The following is a 20688-nucleotide window of genomic DNA, read 5'->3' as shown; positions in this document are numbered from 1 at the left end:
ACAACCATCTTCTACACATTTCGGTCTCTGCTTAAACATCCTCTCTTCAGAGAACTCCTCCCAAATTGCCCAAAGGTACTGCACCCAATTCCTATTCCTCTGCCTTAGTACCCTGTTTTACTTATATTATAGAAGTTCTATCTACAATTATTTCTGTGCATTTATCAGCTATCTTGCTCACTGAAATAAAAGTTCTGTGAAAAGAGAGACCCTGACCCTGTCTTGCTCAGTACTGTATTCACAGGACGCTTCCTGGCACAGAGCAGGCTCCCTCCAAGGGTCAACAGCTGTGGCGCTGAGCACTGGGCTGTCGACACAGGAGCCCAGGGGTCTGTGACGTGGGGACAGCGACTCACTCGATGGAAGGCATGTTGGGTGCAGACATCGGGCTGACCTCCTTGGCCTTCTGCAGTGCATGCTTCTGGTTGAAGGCCTCCTCTTCTTCTTGTTCATCCTAGACACAAAGTAGAGATGGCGTTGTCTGGGATCCCCATGAAGGAGAGTAGCTTCCTCGGCCCTGCCCAGAAGGGCTGAGGGAGCTTCTGGAGACCTGGAGAAGCGAGGAAAGCAGAGCAAGAGGTGAAACAGGCAGAGTGAGGTCATGTTGGCTCACAGACCTCCAGCAACTAGCAGTCAGGCCTCCTGAGACAGCAGCCTCCACAGCCCTGGTGTGGCCAGCTGTTCTGGCCCCCATCCTGCCCCACAGGCCCCCCATGTTTCCTCAGGAGAGACTTGAAGGTCTACCCCAAACCCCAGCCCTTGGTGGAGGTGGCCAGGGCTGTAAAGGTCAGAGGCCAGAGCTGACACTTCTCGGATGCTCTTCAGTGTCCGGGCGTGATGGAGAAGGACCTTCCAGGCAGAGCTCCTGAGATGAACGCCACAGCCCTCATCACATCCTCTTCCCTGCACAGCTAAGTGACCCCTACCCTGGTGCTCAGGCAGGGATCTCAGCCCCTCACCCACACTCCAGCTTATAAATGTCTTTCTATGTGATGACGGCACGGAAACCCAGTTCAGGTAAAATGACTAGGGCTACTAAGATTGCATATGTTTTCAAAGACTGCTCTGGTTTTTACACACGTCCTTTTGCTTCATCCTTGCTGTCCTCCTAAGAGGTATGCAAGGCAGATATAGCATTCCCCCCCCCCTTTTTTTTAACAGATGAAGGAAGCAACACTAATAGAGACCAGGGGTCATGCCTAAGCTAAAAGGGCCAGTAAGGGACAGATGTGTGACTCACAGCCAGCTTTTCAGCTACAAGAGCTTACCCTGTCTGCAGGTAAGAAGACCCTTGAGAATGCAGAGAAGAGCAGGTAACCCTCAAGGAATACACGGAAAAAGCTCATAAACATCACTAGGATGCTATGGATTTTGCCTTAAACCAAATTTGTATTATGCGGGGAGAAGGTTTCACTCATCTCCTCAGACAATCCCACTGCAATTGTATTGCCTCTACCCCTGAAGACATGACTCAGAGGAAAGAAAGGAACTGTACTTTGAGAAATATGGTGTCTGGCTTCTTTGAAACTCACGGAAACTTCCCCCAAGATGAAGTGAGCACTGGAATACCCCAACAGCCACAGTCCTGGACCCTCTCACCCTCAAACCCAGAAGGGTGAAGGCACATGATTGAGGTCACACAGCCACAGGTCACAGGAGCAGAGGTGGAACTTAAATCCAAGACTCTGGTGTTTTCTCTATTTCCCAAGTCACAAGCCTGCAAAGGCTATCTTTGAGAATCTGCAGTGACTAAGTGATCATCCTCAATATCCAATGAGAGACCCCATCTGGTCCAAGGCTCAGCAAACTCAGTGAGAGTGAACCAGGCTCCCTTCGTGGACACATGTAGCTCTCCGGGTGTCCATGAGCTCCCAGAAGGGGCCTTCCCTGCAGGCCCGAGACAGGCAGTGCAGGCTTCTGGATGTAGCCCCAAAGCCTAGTGGGCACCCAGTGGCCCAGACAACCATTAGATCCCTGGAGAATAAGGCTCACCTTGGTCAGCTCCTGGGCGTTGGCCAGATTGTCCACAGCGATGGCCAAGAACACATTCAGCAGTGTGTCTGGGGCAATGAGTTAAGGATGGGCAAGTAAGAAAAGCAAAAGGAGCCCCAGCAAGGCTGAGAAGGCATCTCCATGCCTTTCCTGTCTGGAACACCAGCAGGGACAGTCACCCCAAAGAGTCACTTAAGCAGGGACTGTGAGCGGGGGGGGGGGGGGGAGGGGGGAGAGATATTATGCAGCTCTGTTTGAAGGATAATACGTCTTCTCTCCTTCCACATATCATCTCTTTGCACCGGACAAAGAAATATACCTGAATCAAACCCCCCAGGGAAGGGGGAGATGGAGGGAGGAGGCATTTGCACAGTTACAGCCTCTAATTACAGCAACATTGAATAGAGAACCACTGAACAAGACGGGTAGGGAACAAGAGGTAGGAGTTCATCTCTCCTTTCCAGAAGGCTAGAATTGAAGCCCAGTCATGCTAGTCTGACCTTAAAGATGAACAACAACAAAAAAAGAGATTCTACAGACTCATTACTATCTCTCAGTAATGGGATGCTAACATTTCTCAATCTTCTTGTCCTGGGAGGCGCCCATATTTCATTTAACAAAATGTCTCAGGGCACACAAGATCATTATGGAGCCCATTTCTATTCCACGCTCTAACCTCAGATGTCCCAATTTTCTAATTATCCTCGAGGCTCATGTGTTATGGAACATACATCTGTTTTAGCACAAAAGTCCAGGTCTGATTACTCTTAGAGTAACAGGAAAATTAAGGTGCTATTACGGCAAACTGGCCTACCATTTCTGTGACTCACTGCCTAGCTTTCTGTATATGGGTTTCTCGTGTTTGTTTATAGTCTGCTCTGACCCTTAGAAGTTTTCAGAGCAGAAAACTTAGAGGAACATCTATGCTCCGTGAGACTGTGCAAAAGGCAAAAAATACATCTGCAACACATGGCTGTCCCCTTTTCACTTGAGTGATCTCAATTCAAGACAAGTCCCACTTGCCCAAAACATCATGTAGAAGTTTCTGGTCTGTGGAATATTCAAGTAAACGATCTCATTTTACTATTTACAACTAATGAAGGACATAGATATTGTTTCCTCTTTTCAGATGTGAAAACTAGAACTTCAGAGAGGTTAAGTGACTTTCCCAAGGCCACACAGCTGGTAAGCAGAGCTGCTGGGATTAAAACCTAAATCTTCCTTGTCTAGATCCCAAGACTAGTCATGGGTTTGGGAATTAAATGCACTTTTTTTCTAGTCTCCCATTATAATTTAGTAATTGACTTTGATCAACTTATTTCCTCTAAGATTTGTAAGGTAAGGATTAGATGAAATAGTGCCAAAAACCATTTAGTATGAGGTCTTATGAATAGCACAAGTATGATAAACGCTAGCTAAACGCTAGCAGTATGAACATTAATTACAGTACTGAGAAGAGAAGCGAAAAGCAAAGGAGAAAAGGAAAGATATAAGCATCTGAATGCAGAGTTCCAAAGAATAGCAAGAAGAGATAAGAAAGCCTTCCCCAGTGATCAATGCAAAGAAATAGAGGAAAACAACAGAATGGGAAAGACTAGAGATCTCTTCAAGAAAATTAGAAATACCAAAGGAACATTTCATGCAAAGATGGGCTCGATAAAGGACAGAAATGCTATGGACCTAACAGAAGCAGAAGATATTAAGAAGAGATGGCAAGAGTACACAGAAGAACTGTACAAAAAAGATCTTCACGACCCAGATAATCACGATGGTGTGATCAGAGCCAGACACCCTGGAATGTGAAGTCAAGTGGGCCTTAGAAAGCATCACTATGAACAAAGCTACTGGAGGTGATGGAATTCCAGTTGAGCTATTTCAAATCCTGAAAGAGGAGGCTGTGAAAGTGCTGCACTCAATATGCCAGCAAATTTGGAAAACTCAGCAGTGGCCACAGGATTAGAAAAGGTCAGTTTTCATTCCGATCCCAAAGAAAGGCAATGCCAAAGAATGCTCAAACTACCACACAATTGCACTCATCTCACATGCTAGTAAAGTAATGCTCAAAATTCTCCAAGCCAGGCTTCACCAATATGTGAACTGTGAACTTCCTGATGTTCAAGCTGGTTTTAGAAAAGGCAGAGGAACCAGAGATCAAATTGCCAACATCCACAGGATCATGGAAAAAGCAAGAGAGTTTCAGAAAAACATCTATTTCTGCTTTATTGACTATGCCAAAGTCTTTGACTGTGTGGATCACAATAAACTATGGGAAATTCTGAAAGAGATGGGAATACCAGACCACCTGACCTGCCTCTTGAGAAATCTGTATGCAGGTCAGGAAGCAACAGTTAGAACTGGACATGGAACAACAGACTGGTTCCAAATAGGAAAAGGAGTATGTCAAGGCTGTACATTGTCACCCTGCTTATTTAACTTATATGCAGAGTACATCATGAGAAACTCTGGACTGGAAGAAACACAAGCTGGAATCAAGATTGCCGGGAGAAATATCAATAACCTCAGATATGCAGATGACACCACCCTTACGGCAGAAAGTGAAGAGGAACTCAAAAGCCTCTTGATGAAAGTGAAAGTGGAGAGTGAAAAAGTTGGCTTAAAGCTCAACATTCAGAAAACGAAGATCATGGCATCCGGTCCCATCACTTCATGGGAAATAGATGGGGAAACAGTGGAAACAGTGTCAGACTTTATTTTTGGGGGCTCCAAAAATCACTGCAGATGGTGACTGCAGCCATGAAATGAAAAGACACTTACTCCTTGGAAGGAAATTTATGTCCAACCTGGATAGCATATTCAAAAGCAGAGACATTACTTTGCCAACAAAGGTTTGTCTGGTCAAGGCTATGGTTTTTCCTGTGGTCATGTATGGATGTGAGAGTTGGACTGTGAAGAAGGCTGAGCGCCGAAGAATTGATGCTTTTGAACTGTGGTGTTGGAGAAGACTCTTGAGAGTCCCTTGGACTGCAAGGAGATCCAACCAGTCCGGTCTGAAGGAGATCAGCCCTGGGATTTCTTTGGAGGGAATGATGCTGAAGCTGAAACTCCAGTACTTTGGACACCTCATGAGAAGAGTTGACTCATTGGAAAAGACTCTGATGCTGGAGGGATTGGGGGCAGGAGGAGAAGGGGATGACAGAGGATGAGATGGCTGGATGGCATCACTGACTTGATGAACGTGAGTCTGAGTGAACTCCAGGAGTTGGTGATGGACAGGGAGGCCTGGTGTGCTGCGATTCATGGGGTCGCAAAGAGTCGGACACAACTGAGCGACTGAACTGAACTGAATATTTTTGAGAACTTATTAGGTAGAAGGCTCTGTTCTCTGTTAACATAGAGAACTACCATATGATCCAGAAATCCCACTCCTGGACACATATCTGGAGAAAACCATAATTTGAAAAGATACATGCACCCTGATGTTCATTGCAGCACTATTTACAATAACCAAGACATGGAAGCAACCTAAACATCCATCAACAGATGAATGGATAAAGAAGACATGGGACATTTATACAGTGGAATATCAGTCAGCCATAAGAACTAATGAACTAATGACATGCAGCAACGTGGATAGACCGACAGAACATCATCCTAAGTGAAGTGAGCCAGACAAAGGCAATGCTGTCGCCTATATGTGGAATCTTAAAAAAAACGATACAAATGAAGTTATACACAGAAAAAAAGTAGACCCATGGACATAGAAAACAAACTTACGGTTACTATTATTAAAAGGGAAAGAGGGGAAGGTATAAATTAGGAGTTTGGGATTAACATACATCTATTACTATAAATAAAACAGAAAACCAACAAAGACCTACTGTATAGCACCCACAACCATATTTGATATTTTGTAATAACCTATAAAAGAAAAGAGTCTGAAAAAGAATATATATATATGTATAATTGAAACATTTTTCTGTAACCTAAAATGAATACAACATTGTAGATCTACTATACTTAAACAAAAATAAATGTTTAAGTAAAAAAAAAACATATAATTAATTCATTAATATTATAATCTGGTTATTACTATTTCAGCCTATAGTGATCTCTGTCCTCTCTTATTTTCCCCAGTTCATAGTCCCTCCAATTATTTACTGTAACAGACTCACATGATTTTATCTGTGATGATAATCTGATAACCTGGATGTTATGATATATGATAACTGGGATGATACTCTATCTTATTTATACTCATCTTTTACCCAAATAGCAAATGTTCCTTAAGAGCGGGATCCTGGTTTCTCTTAGTACACCTAACACTGTCTACCCCGTTGCTACCCACCCTCTACTATCACCAGCATCACCACCACCACCACCACCACCACCACCTCCTCCTCCTCACATGCTGGTCTAGGCCAGCAGAATAGAGAAGCATTTTAAAAAGGATACAGTTTCCAAACAAGGTAAGCACAATGAAATAGATCGCAGACCACATGCCCGAGCTGACCCCACCCTGGGAGCGGATCCCGTTGTACATCACCTCATTCCAGTCCTCACCCGTCAGGATCTACACAAAGCACACAACAGGCAAATTAGAGCCCTGGGTTGGATGAGAAAATGGGGTCAATGGAAAGGGGAAAATTCTGAGTCTGGGTCTTTTCCATTTACCCTCTTGTCAGGGAGGAAAAAAGTCACACCCATGAATAATCCTCAATTGCCTTCTGATATGTAAGAGAATTTTAGCCATTGAAAATGGAAGAAGAATATCAAAAGGAAAAGTTCTATTCCTCAAAACGTAGAATCTCCGGTCTCCCATCCCACACCTCAGCTTTGCCAAGCCTACGGGAACCACACAGATCAGGTGGTTCAGGCACTGATGGATCATCTTCTGGAGCTGCCAAGATACAGCTCCTGAGGCAGCAGCACTGCTGGAAAGAGCCTCAAGGGCTCCAGTTCCAGAAAACTGGGTTCTGGTTCAGTCTCATATTCTGGCTAAATAGAGTTCTCCTTTAGCTCTTAAGCATCGCCAGTTTTAAGTTTCCTCCCATGATTAAAAAAAAAGAAAAAAGGATTGGATGGGGGTGGAAAAGATTCTTCATTAAATGGACATGTAAGTTAGAAGGTACTTCAAATTTCATAAAACCAGAAATGTGATGTTACTGAATGTCTTTGACTTAACATCTCTTGCAAACTCACAAATGTAGGGAGAAGGCCAATGAGATCATCACAACAGAGCTCTTTTATTATTTGTTAACAGAGCTATAGAAATCCTAGGAATTACAGTGGTGATGACTACTCAATAAGCAAAAGTAGTAAGTACTGCCTGAGAGGAGCCTGGAGAGGAAAGGGAGGATTCTTTTACAACATCATCACCTTGAAGGATGTGCAACAAGGGATCCCAAGTAACATTTTTAACATCCTCATACCTGGAATACAGTCATGATGGCTGCAGGGAAGGTGTCAAAGTTTGCGGAAGGAGTCCCATCATTAAAGTTGAACCTGAAAAGGAGATTCAGAGAGAATGAAATGAAAATCTCACACCAAGTTTTCCCTTCCCCAAATTATGCCATTTTCATCACCCCTTTCCCCTTTCTTCACATCCCTGTCTTCCCTACTCTCCTCCCATTCCAGTAACTTACGAAGATGGTTTTAGTGATTACTACCGGGAACTGTGCACTTGAAGGGCACTGGTGATGGGATCTGGATTTATCTTGACTCACAAGACCCCAAGCTGCTCCTTTCAGGGGCAGCTCCAAAGGGAGAGGTCCCCTCAATAAGAACCCCGTATGGTATGGAAGGATTAAAAACAGAGACATTCGTTTCACACATAAGGTGCATGGTTGATTTGGGCCATGGACAAGAACAAACACATGGTAATATGGTGAACAAACTGGTGACCCCAGAGCTCACAGGATGAAGATGAGGTTTTGAGGCTGCTTTGGCTGGAAACTTCATTGGTGCTTACCTGCCCCCAAACAGCTGCATTCCTAGCAGAGCAAAGACAACAATGAAGAGGAAAAGGAGGAAGAGTAAACTGATGATAGACTTCATGGAACTCATCAAGGAGACCACCAAATTCCGGAGGGATGCCCAATACCTACAAAAACCCAGACAGCGTTATGGCAGTGAACCGGATACCAAATTACCCCCAGGCCCAGTTGGGCATCTGCCTGGAGACCTATGAGTTAAGCTGCATCTGGATACTTGTAGGAAGGAGAGATGGAGCAATAATGTGGCTTCCCTTGGGGAGGTGGCACAGGAGCTGGCACTCAGGCATTTTCCCGGGTTTGGTCTTTGGAGACGGAAGAGAAGCTGAAGCGTGGAGTAGAAAGTGGGATGAGGAAAGGGATCCTGTGGTGAGGATGTAACGCAATATAATGTGGCAGAGAGGAGCTTCCACGCCCAGGGGTGGTTGGGAAGAGTCTAGCTTCTAATCACTTACTTGGTTATTTTAAATATTCTTAGAAGCCGGAGAGCTCGCAGGACACTGATTCCGAAAGATGTACCAGGTCTGAAGATGGCCCAGACTACTTCAAAGATGCTGCCCACTGTGACCTAAAGAGCCAAAGCCAGCCACAGTGAGAAGAAAAGGCAAAGGGGGGAGGAGGGGGAGGGGGAGGAGGGATTCCTCAATCAACAGTTCTCATTGGGCTATTCTGAAGTTAAACCTTTCCCTCCCCACTCTTCCTCCCTCCAATCTTCTTCAAAAGTCGCTCAGTCCTGTCTGACTCTTTGCAACCCCGTGAACTATACAGTCCATGGAATTTCCCAGGCCACAATACTGGAGTGGGTAGCCGTGCCCTTTTCCAGGGGATCTTCCTAATCCAGGGATTGAGCCCAGGTCTCCCACACTGCAGGCGGATTCTTTACCAGTGGAGCCACCAGGGAAGCCCACCTCCAACAGGACCACCTATTTGTGAAGGCTGCCAAGGAAAAATGAGACTCTACCACTTCTCTCCCCACTCTCCTCGCTAAACTTCCTCCTTCATACTGTAGATTGTTTTACCAACTGCTCTGTCTTTCCTGAAAACTACAAGTCATTCACCACTTCTGCATAGATTTGACAGCTGTACTGTTCTTATTAAAACACCTTGAACAGACAGACAAAAGAGCAGTCCTCAAACAAGAAAACAAATTTAAATGAATACAGGTTGCTTTCCAATAGAAAAACTTCTGAGAAGGTCCACATTCTCTCACTGGCCTAGAATTTAGTGCTAACAAGAATATTTCAGTCACCTGTGCATGAAATGCCTTTCAGTCACTCAGGCCCCACACACCTGGATGTGATGGTACTAATTAGTGGCATAGACTCTGATTGCTATAGGAAGCAGCAATGTCAAATTAGCCATTCAATTTGTTTTATGTTTTAATTATATGTTTATTGAAGATCTAATACATTCCCCACATTGCACTAGGAGAAATAACAGAATTTAATCCTCGCAGCAATGCTGAAAAGTATGTACATAAGGGAACTAAGATAAAAATGGTCTTTCACTAGTTCTTATGCCTGAAAATTGCCTCTACCCAGAAGCATATGTTCCAAGTTAAAATGCAGGTTGGCAAGTGCTCAAAATCGTTAGCACCTAACTGGAGATTTGGCAGAAAAAGAAGTGGGTTTGGCAGGAGGAGAGGTGGTTCAGGAACCCAAAGTTTTGCAACCTAGTTCTGCTGCTAGCTGGCTGTGTGAACTTGCACACGAGGTCCCCTGTTGACTCATGTGTAAATGGGTAGCCTAATTCCCAATGCTTCACATCGTGGGCAGGACTGAAAGTGACAGAGGAGAAAAATGCATGTGAAAGCACCTTGAAGAGCATTGATAATGCACACATTTATGTGTCATTATTATTTAGGAATGTGGACACTGGGTGAAGTCTATGTGGGGACTTGCTAATATAAGAGGGTGTGTGTGCATATGAGTATGAATGTTTAAGGGTGTATCTAGATAATTTTCTCAATTTTAAACTGAACTAAAAAATAAATATATTTGTTTCTCAGTTTTGATCAAACCACTTTCCGGAAACAAGTCTTTTGTTCTTCTCTCCCAGGCTTCCTCCAAGGTAATAAGCAGTTCAAAATTCTGGCTATGGGGAGCTTTGTAAAATTTACTGAGCTATATACACTGAAGTGTTTACTCTCTGGTGTGCGTGTTACACATTTCAGTAAAAACATTAAAAATAAAAGAGCATTTCAAAAACCCAAACAAATCCTCGTACGGCAAGTGTTCACTCATTCCTGACCTCCCTTTGGCTAATCCTATCTATCCTCCTTTAATAAATTCTGATTTCAAGGCTCCATGCTGAGCCCCGGAGCAAGGTGCTTATCTCAAACCACAGCATAGCAACCCCAGGCAGAAAGATGGGCGGCTCCAGGGCACTTACCCCAAAGTCAAAGCAGTTGAAGGAAGAGTGAAAATAAAGGCGAGGCCCCATGCCGTACATCTTCAGGGACATCTCTAGAAGGAAGAGCCCCAGAAACAGAAACTCTGCATAGTCTGAAAGCATTAAAGGCAGAAGCATTGGTTGCATGGACAGCATGGGTTCCTGTCCTCCCCGACCCCTCCCCACCACCTACGGAGGAGCCCTCAAGAGCAGCGGGACCCACACGGGCAGGACAGTCAGTGACCACGGACCAGGTCAGTGCCAGGCAAAACCTCTCCTTGTCTGAACACACTCAGGCCCAGACTGAGTCCCAGCACACTCCACAGGTCAGCTCTGCTCTCTTCTGACAGGTGGGTTTGTCACTGCCATTTATGTGGCAGATGGCTTTCAGGAGACAGAAAGGGCTTAAGCATGGCTTTGATGAAAGAGCTGGATTTACTCTTCACACACACCCAGCTGTGACAGCCTCCAGGAGACTCACCTGCACCCTGGGGCAGCCTTACCAAGGGCTGACCTGTACAGGTTTCCTTTCTGGTCTGCTGAAAGTATTCATTTCCCTAAGAACTTGCCCCTAGGACTTGGGTGACCAAGACTCCCTAATCCCTGAGCCTCCTGAAGGCACTAAGTGAAGGCCCTGGATTATGCAAGGTGTAACACTATGTTGTTGACTCATCACTGAAGATTTATTTATCCGATTCAATAATGAATGACAGCTGGAAACAGTCATGGGATAATCCCTGAGGACAACTCTGGCCTCGGCCACAACGTGGCAGAGAGGCAGAACTCTGGGCGGGCAGAACCACTGCCAAGCCCACGTGACACCTTGCTCTCTTGACATTCACACACCAATCGAGCGGCAGCCGTGAGAGCCAGCAGTCAGCGTCCACTTACAGAGGAGGTGGGTGAGCCACTGGGGCTGGTTGTGGTGGACGATGGCCACACAGGCGGTGTTGAGAGCCACCAGGCTCAGCACGATCCAGTAGAACACCTGGGACTTAACCATGTGGCGGATAGAGATCCGCAAAAGTCGCTCCTTGTGCCGGAAATAGGAGGCCCCGTCCACCTTGGCGCTCTTGATGCTGGCTCGGGCGAGAGGTGTGCCTAGCAAGGGAGAAGGAAGGAGGAAGAATGAGGCTGCAAAAGAGGTCACCCTCCATGACAAAGGGGCATTCATAGGTCCAGGTGGGCAGCTTTGGTCCCAGGGCTAGGGGACTGCCCCGTTGCAGACCCTGGGGCAGCCCCATGTTACGAGCTAAGAGTTTCCACAGCGCAGCAGGGAATTCTGCTTTTCCTCTGGGCACTCTTGGTCATAGGAAATGGAAGGATGCCCCGGGGCAGGATAGCAGGCATACAGTCGGTATCTTGAATTCTAATAGGATCCTGTTTATGTTTGTAACAGATTGAGCTTTTCTTTTTAAATATGCTTCAGGCACTGGAATCATTCTGCTGCATTTGTGATTTTTCTACCCCTGGCAACCTGAAGCAGTGATGAGCTCTGTACGCCTCTTCTGCCTTTCAGGATGAAGTCAAGACCCTTCCCTTTTTTTCTGAAGAAGAAAAGTCTGCCATCGGCCAGGCTAAGAGAACCTCGGATGGAACAGCAGGCAAGTTATAGGGTTGTCAGTGGGAATCTGTTTAAGCATCACATGGAAGCAGGTGATGCAAGTAGGTAGATGTTACTATGATTAAGCAAATGATTGCAGTTTCTCATATGGGCCTCCTCAGTGAACAATATCCCAAAGTGGGTGCTCATTAGCACATCCAGGAGAGAGGATACACACGCTGAAGAGATACATCTGCCACACTTGAAGAATCTGGGTTGGATTCTTGGCCCCAAACCCCGTGTTTCACATAAACATTATCCCTTGGTCCATTTTTTTTTTTCCTTCTTTAAGTCACTGTTGATGAGATTAGATTCCAGTGCCTTTCCCTAATTACATCCCAAAGTTCTGGATTCTCTGGGCTCCCCTCCTCCTTGTGGCGTTTCTCCTAAGATAGGATGCTCCCTTTCACGGGAGGTTCAGAGCAGTGAAAGATGATCCGACAACCTCCACTCACCCACAGAGGAGATGTCCACGCAGTGCTCATCGCTGGAGTCCCGTGCCATGGCCTCGGTCCGGCTCCTTTTGATGGTTGCCCTCCGAAGCACTACACCAGGGAAGAGAGAGGCAGAGAGAGGACATGAGAACCACCAGATCAGTTTGGTCAAAACAGGACTGTGGCCTAGAGGCACCTGTGACACAGGCGCCTGCCTTTAAATACCCGAATCAGGGTGAGAGAAGTGGCAAACGTCTACAGAAATGCGGCTCCCCTGCTCAGCAGCGCCTCTGACACACGAGGCTCTTGAATCCCATGCAGCAAGGCTCCTGACTCCTTGCGGGAGCTCTTCTAAAGGCAGTAGGTAAACAGGCACCCTGTATCTATTTGTTCTGGCTCTTCATAAACAATGTCACTTCTTGCCAGTGAAAGTGGTCCCAAGATGCCCCCCGCAAACTGTCAAAGAAGATCCGTTTCTGAACCACTGGTTGTATGATGGCCTTTTCATTGCCCATTATCAATCACACGCCCTGGAACAAAACAACTCTTGGATTTCATTTTCATCACTTTAAAAAGCATTTAAACTCATGACTCAATTCCCTTCCTTTTAAAGCATGAGGGATTTTATGACAGAGAGACTCGCATTTCAAATCCCAAAGCACCCCTCTTTTCTTTCTCCTCTTTTGATCAAGACACATAGCCACCACAGATGAGGGGGCAGATGAGAGAGCAATGAGGCCTTGGAGCACTTCCTTACCTTCTAAGGCTGACGTTCCAGCATTTTTGTTTTCTTCAGCAAGCATGACTTCCTCTATATGGAAACAAATGGCTTAGTAAATTATCGGTAAATGCCAAATTATTTTGCGAGATGAAAATCCCTGAGGAACAGCTCTGGCTCCAGGGCAACGTGGAGAGAGAGGAGTTCAGAGCTGGTTGCAGGCACCAGCATCAGAAAGACATCAAGGGTCACGGACGAGCATCAGAACAGAAAGGAAGGTCTTTGGTGAAGGGGGCACCGGGGCTGATGGGTTAAGACTCAGCTCTTTGTCTGATACACCATTTAGGAGAATAAACAGCTCTGAGAGCGAGAGTTGATCTTTTTAACTAAAATCCTCCTAAACTGAAAAAAATGAAAATTTCCATTTCTGTTTTCTTTTATGCAGGTTCCTTAAAGCTATTCTGGCAACAGGAGTTCCTTAATTTTGCTTGTTTGCAGTAGCCCCCAGGTCATAACACCTCCCCCTCACTCAGAAGATGAGACCACGTTTATGGGGTCCAGCCTACTTCTTTCAGGAAAGAAGCGTAGGAAGATGCTCACCGCCCCTCAAAGAGAGGAGCAGGCTCGTGGGCTTGCTTCTTCTCCCCCCACCATGTCCATCCTGCTTTGTTGAGCAAAGCCTGAGTTGAAGAGGCTTAAGCCCATCATGAAACTGTCCCTGTGACATAATAAACTATAAATATTTGGTTTTTGTTCGCCATTCAGGCACAGAGCTTCCAAAGCCCGTGGGACACACTGTCTTTTGTATGCTAATGAGATGACTCACCGAGGAAGAGGCCTAGATAGTGTAAGGACGGGGGATGGTCACTCAAAAGACACCACCACATGATTAGAAGGTTGTAGCTTTCAGGAGGGGAGAGGGGCTTGACACTATCAGACACCAATGGTCGATGATCCAATCAATCAGGTCTGCACAAGGAAACCTCCATTTAAAACCCTACATGGGACTTCTCTGGTGGTACAGTGGACAGGAATCTGCCTGCCAATGCAGGACAAGTTCAATCCCTGGTCGGGGAAGATTCCACATGTCATGGAGTAACTAAAGCCCATGTGCCCCAACTACTGAAGCCCAAAAGACTAGAGCCCGTGCTCCTCAACAAGAGAAGCCACTGCTATGAGAAGCCCAAACACCACAGCGCGAGTAGCCGCCACTCACTGCAACTAGAAAAAGCCCGAACACAGGAACAAAGACCCAGCACAATCAAAAACAAATAAACAAGTCGTTTTTAAAAAATCAACCAAAACATACCCCTATATGATGGGGCCCAGGTTGCTGATAGGTTGCCCATCAGGGTGCTAGGAGGGTGATGTGCCTGGATGTGTATGTAGGCTCTGTCGTTCACCCATTATCCCTACCCCCTATATCATACCCTGTGTATCTCTTGAATTTGGCTGTTACTGACTTGTATTCTTCATAATAAACTGGTGATAGTTTTTTCCTGAGTTCTGTAAGTCATGCTAATGAATTAGCAAATCTGGAACCCTTTGAATTTGTCCTCAGCCAGGAAGAAGTACAGGTCACCTGGGGACCTACTGTGGCTGGTGTGTGAAGGAGAGAGAGGCACATTCGGTGGAGCCCTTCGCTTGTGGGGTCTGCACTCACTTTGGGTGGTCTTTAGTGTCAGAACTGAATTGAATGGCTGGATACTCCACTGGTAATAGAGAGGGAAAGGGCTGGTTGGCGTCAGGATGGCATTATTTGGTTGTTGGCACTTGTAAAACCACCACTCAGTTCCCTGGACTCCCCTCTTGACCTCCCCAGGAGCAGTCCTGTACTCCACAGAGGTGTCATCATGGGTGAGACACTATTTTCTGCCAAGACTTATTGGAATATGCCTCACTAAAGAAGAGAAGCAAAAGGCAAAGGAGAAAGAGAAAGATATCCAATTGAATGCAGAGTTCCAGAGAATAGCAAGGAGAGATAAGAAAGCCTTCTTAAGCAAACAATGAGAAGAAATAGAAGAAAACAATAGAATGGGAAAGACTAGGGATCTCTTCAAGAAAACTGGAGATACCAAGGGAAGTTTCTTTTTTGCATTTCTTGCAAAGATAGGCACAATAAAGGACAAAAATTACAAGAGCTAATAGAAGCAGAAGAGATTAAGAAGAGGTGGCAAGAATACACAAAAAAGGTCTTAATGACCTGGATAACCATGATGGTATGGTCACTCATCTAGAGTCAAACATCCTAGAATGTGAAGTGAAGTGGGCCATAGGAACCATCACTATGAACAAAGCTAGTGGAGGTGATGGAATTCTGGCATGAGTTATTTCAAACCATAAAAGATGATGCTGTTAAAATACTGTACTCAATATGCCAGCAAATTTTGAAAACTCAACAGCAGCCATAAGACTGGAAAAGATCAGCTTTCATTCCAATACCAAAGAAAGGGAATGTCAAAGAATATTCAAACTACCATACAATTACACTCATTTCTCTTGTTAGCAAGGTAATGCTCAAAATCCTTCAAGCTAGGCTTTAGCAGTACTTGAACTGAGAACTTCCAGATGTACATGCTGAATTTAGAAAAGGCAGAGGAACCAGAGATCAGGTTGCCAACATTCATTGGATCACAGAAAAAGCAAGGGAATTCCAGAAAAACAGCTACCTCTGCTTCACTGAATACATTAAAACCTTTGACTGTGTGGATCACAACAAACTGGAAAATTCTTAAAGAGATGGTAATACCAAACCACCTTACTGTCTCCTGAGAAACCTATAGGCAGGACAAAAAGCAACAGTTAAAACTGGACATGTAACAATGAACTGGTTCCAAATTGGGAAAGCAGTACATCAAAGCTGTGTACTGTCCCCCTGCTTATTTAACTTCTATGCAGAGTATATCATGTGAAATGCCGGGCTGGATGAAGCACAGGCTGGAATCAAGATTGCTAGGAGAAATACCATAACCTCAGATATGCAGATAACACCACTCTAATAGCAGAAAGCAAAGATAAACTAAAGAGCCTCTTGAAGAAGGTCAAAGAGGAGAGCAAAACAGCTGGCTTAAAACTCAACATTCAAAAAACTAAGATCACGGGAACTGCTCCCATCATGACAAATAGATAGGGGAAAAAATGGAAACAGTGACAGACTTTATTTTCTTGGGCTCCAAAATCACTGAAGATAGTGACTGCAGCCATGAAATTAAAAACTCTTGGTCCTTGAAAGAAAAGCTGTGACAAACCTAGACAGCATATTAAAAAGCAGAGACATCACTTTGCCAACAAAGGTCCATATAGTTAAAGCCATGGTTTTTCCAGGAGTCATGTATGGATGTGAGAGTTGGACCACAATGAAGGCTGAGTGCAGAAGAACTGATGCTTTTGAACTGTGGTGCTGGAGAAGACTCAAGAGTCTTTTGGACTGCAAGAAGATCAAACCAGTCAATCCTAAAGGACATCAACCCTGAATATACATTGGAAGGACTAATGCTGAAGCTCCAGCACTTTGGCCACCTGATGCAAAGAGCTGACTCATTGGAAAAGACCCTGATGCTTGGAAAGATGGAAGGCAGGAGAAAGGGGAGATGAGATGGTTGGATGGTATCATTGACTCAATGGACATGAATTTGAGCAAACTCCAGGAGATAATGGAGGATAGCGAAGCCTGGTGTGCTGCAGTCCATAGGGTTGCAAAGAGTTGGGCACGACTTAGTGACCGAACAACAAGAACAACATCCCTCAAATGTATCAACAAAACAGACCTTCTGTCGCACAAATAGTGGGATTCTGAGCCCAGTATTGAGAGTGGTGTGGATGAGTTTTTGATCCCTGCTCCTATCTCAGCCATAAGCGAGGGGAGCTGGAAGTGCCAGCAATCATTCCCTAAGATCCCAGCTGCTGGGGATAAGCCTGCAGCAGTTCTATTAAGCAATGGTTTAATTTAAGCACTTCTAACAAGTACAAAGACAAGCATAAAAGGGTAAAGTTATTACCATAATTCCACCTGCATATAAAACTGAGAGTATGTAATGTATTTCCCAGGGAGGGGAACATGATGAGGCTCGGAACGTACCACGCAGGGTGGCCATTATAAAGTCATAACATTTAGTCTTCTTTTTTAAGTACAGCCCTCTAGCAAAACTAAGTTAACAGGTTAAGTGTTATTGGTGGGATGCTCCTTGATGTGCACACAGAAGGTTTGAAAGTCACTGACAGCACTGGCTTTTGGAGGCCATCCTTTTAAAATTAGGTACTTGTTAAATACCTCATAGCCACATGAATGACCTCAGCCAGAGAGTCTTTTTCACTCTGCTCAGTGTCTGGGGCTTTGGGGTGGGCAGATTCAAGGACCCCCGAGGCAGGAGGAGGGTGGATGGTGCCATTGAGTACCTCTGGGGAGCGCTCGAGGGCTCCTGATAGGCTGGCACCACCCCCTCCCCCAATGTCTTTTGCCAAGTTCGCTTTGGAACTTGCGAGTGTCTTTCCAGGGAAACGTAACCCATATGTCTCTGAATCACTCACGCTCCATTTGTAAAGGAAAGGGCCAGGAAGCACAATTTGACGTCGCAGTGCGTCTTTTTTTCTTAGAAGGAGAAGAGAGAAGGCTTTGCCAACTGGAATAAAGTGGAGCCTTGGAATTCTGCATTATTTTGAAAAGCAGAGCCGCAAAGAGCAATATCCTGAGCCCCCTGACCCTGAAGGGGGCTGTGAGAAGGGCGTGGAGGGTTCTCTTTGGGGTTTGCTGCCAGCCTGCTCACTAGGGTGGTCTGTCAGATGGCTCCCTTGCCCAGGAAGCCAAGGGCAGTTGGGAGGTTTAAGCTGCCAGGCTGGCCTGGAGGCAAATCTGTTGAGTTACTGTTCCCAGAAGAGGGAGAGAAGATTCAAGTCCATGTCCACACAAGAGTCTCAGAGGAGCAAGGATGAAATGGGAGTACAGTCACCACTCCATGGCTCTTGCTTCCAGAAGCAGCAAAGAAATGCAGATAGTCCCAAATGAAGAGTGGCTTTTATTTGGCTTTGGCATGGCACTTCGCATCATACTTGCTCTCTCACCAGATAGATGATCAAATGTTGACTCCTGAGCTGAGACAGCCTGCATGTGTTGTGGTCAGAACAGGAGTCATAACATCCATCATTCCAAAGCTTAGAGAAGAATAAGGGTCAGGCCACTAAGTACCCAATCCTATTCCAAATTCTTCCCGAGAGATCTCTTTGTGCTCTGCTTTTCTATCAGGAACAGAGCAAAGACGCTGACTGTCATGCTTTTTTTTTTTTTTTAATTAAAAAAAAAATGTACTCTTTGTTCAGTAAGAAAATGAAGATATATAACACCAATGCAATGCAACTTTTAAAATAACAAGGAAAGCAAATGTATCCTCTTTACTGACAGATATGGGGTGACTGACGCCCCTCATAAACAGCAGAGCCGCAGTCACTCTTGAGTTTGGAGGCTCTCTGTGGGTTCATAAAATCAGGATAAACCTGGACCTTTCCTCAGGGCTGGGCAACAATTATTCCCAAGGCTGAGCCATGAGCGAGGAGCTGATGACAGCAAGGAACAGGGAAAACCAGTTCTCAGCATCATCTCTTAGCTGCCCTACTGCAGTAGTCTCACTATCGGTCTCCCTGCTCAGGCCTGGGTCTTCCTACTGTCTGTTCTCAATGCAGCAACCACATCTTAAACAGAGCATGTCCCTTCTCTGCTCAAGATCCCCCTGTGGCTCTCACTTGAGTCGCAGGAAAGCTCTGAACTTTACAAGGACCGGTAAAGGTCCTACAGGCTCTGCCGCCTGCTCCCACCATGAGAATGCCTTCATCCCAGCTCCTACCCTCCACTGCTCACACCTCAGGCAGTTTCTGGAGCCCTCTGGGTCTCCTCCCACATCACAGCCAGGACACTGGGTATGCTTCCTTCAGGGCTCCCTGTGGCTCACCCTCTCATCTCCTTCACATCCCTCCCCAAACAGGTCTACCCTGACTCTCCATTTAAAACTGAAACTCACCCTAAACCCCTAGCCCTATCTTGATCTGTTTTCATTGTACTTGAAAGTGGAAACTTTTGTCACTCAGTCGTATCCAACTCTTGTGACCCCATGGACTGTATGTAGCTGCCAGGTGCCTCTATTCAGGGGATTTCCCAGGCAAGGATACTGGAGTGGGTAGCCATTTCCTTCTTCAGGGGATCTTCCCAGCTAAGGGATTGAACCCAGGTCTCCTGCATTGCTGGTGGATTCTTTACCATCTAAGCCACCAGGAAAGCGCTTCATTGTACTTATTACCCTATGAAAAATTACTCCTTATTTTGTTCATCACTGCCTTCCCAGCTATAGGGTAATTGAGCTCCACAAGAGTAGAGCTCTGGCTCACTGCTGTACCACAAATGCCTAGAACAGGACGTGGCACAAAGTATGCTCTCAATAAATATCTGTGGACTGAACGGACTATTGTTAGTAGTAACGGTAGTGTGTGAAATGGCATCAGCCCAAACTTAGCTCACGCACTCGGTTATGCGAACTTTTACTCAGTTCACCTTGCTAAAATATCTGTCTCCTGAAAGATGTTTGGTAGAAGAACAAGACTTCAAAGGGAGAAAATGGGACCAGTTGGGAACCCCGAAAGCCAACGAGTCATTTCCAGCTTCTCTCTGCCCTGTTTTAGACTGGCCCTTTGAGTGGAAGTACTGGGAATGGGTACTGGGTAGGTTCCGGATGTCTGTGCAGCCCATCAGCAGCCTCCTCCAGCCCCCAGGTCTTACCTGCTTTGTCTATCCAGGCGCGGTACCCGTTAAGCTCACGCTCGATCTGCTGCTGGCGCCGCAGTTTCATGAAGGCTCTCCGGTTCTCCACTCTCTCTCTCTCTTTGGCAAATTCCCTGCAGACAAAGCAGATAAGATTCACTAGGTTTGGGCAGTGCCATGATCAAAAGAAAGAGTGAAGCAAGCAGGTGAGAGAGTGTTTGAGCAGGCACTGTGTAGACCCCATTCCCTTTGTCCCTGCCTGCAACTATAATCTTAAAATGTTGTACAGAAATGAACTTCGTTCAGCCTCTTGCAGGAAGTCTTCTTGGATCAGTTTCATTTCAGTCAGCACTAAAACTTTCTGCTTGCTCTGTTTTTCTCTTTTTTTTTTTCAATATAAATTATCTTCTTGAAATAAAATGCAATAAAGCTAGAAATCAATATAACAAAAAGACAGCTAGAAAACACTCATATATTTGGAAATGAATGAATACACCATTAAGAAATCCATCAAAGAAAAAAATTAAATAGAAATTAGAAAATAACAATCATACATATAAAACTTGTACTATACGTATATAAGGTTCTTGGAAAGAAACATACTAGAATACTATTTTAAAAAGCTGAAATTAATAACATTTGCATTAATTTCCTTTTTTGTACTTATAAAGGTGAGATTTGGTTTTTAAATTTTACTGGAATATGGTTGCTTTACAATGTTTTTTGCTGTATAGCAAAGTGCCTGATCTCATCTGCTTGCTCTGTTTTGAAAGCTACTGACTTAGTAATGGGACGAGCTAGGTTCCAGAATGCTATATATTATGTGGCTCTGGCTACAACAGAAACTCAGCCCTCTG

General features: G+C 45.2%; 1 protein-coding gene across 7 annotated transcripts in view; it reads right to left on the bottom strand.

Moving 5' to 3' along the window:
• Positions 1 to 20688, bottom strand: part of CACNA1E (calcium voltage-gated channel subunit alpha1 E) — a 536699-nt gene that overhangs the window by 84700 nt on the left and 431311 nt on the right. For all 7 annotated transcript variants that reach the window (XM_027565502.1, XM_027565501.1, XM_027565503.1 and 4 more), the window contains exons 10-20: positions 19850 to 19965; positions 13129 to 13182; positions 12393 to 12482; positions 11226 to 11435; positions 10335 to 10447; positions 8399 to 8511; positions 7922 to 8053; positions 7383 to 7455; positions 6406 to 6523; positions 1993 to 2060; positions 357 to 454 (exon numbers count right to left, since the gene is read on the bottom strand). In XM_027565502.1, coding sequence (XP_027421303.1) covers positions 357 to 454; positions 1993 to 2060; positions 6406 to 6523; positions 7383 to 7455; positions 7922 to 8053; positions 8399 to 8511; positions 10335 to 10447; positions 11226 to 11435; positions 12393 to 12482; positions 13129 to 13182; positions 19850 to 19965 — 1185 coding nt within the window. The remainder of the gene's footprint in view (positions 1 to 356; positions 455 to 1992; positions 2061 to 6405; positions 6524 to 7382; positions 7456 to 7921; positions 8054 to 8398; positions 8512 to 10334; positions 10448 to 11225; positions 11436 to 12392; positions 12483 to 13128; positions 13183 to 19849; positions 19966 to 20688) is intronic.

This window comes from Bos indicus x Bos taurus, chromosome 16, assembly GCF_003369695.1.
Source record: "Bos indicus x Bos taurus breed Angus x Brahman F1 hybrid chromosome 16, Bos_hybrid_MaternalHap_v2.0, whole genome shotgun sequence".
Taxonomy (NCBI): Eukaryota; Metazoa; Chordata; class Mammalia; order Artiodactyla; family Bovidae; genus Bos; species Bos indicus x Bos taurus.
This window is presented reverse-complemented; position numbering and strand designations above follow the sequence as displayed.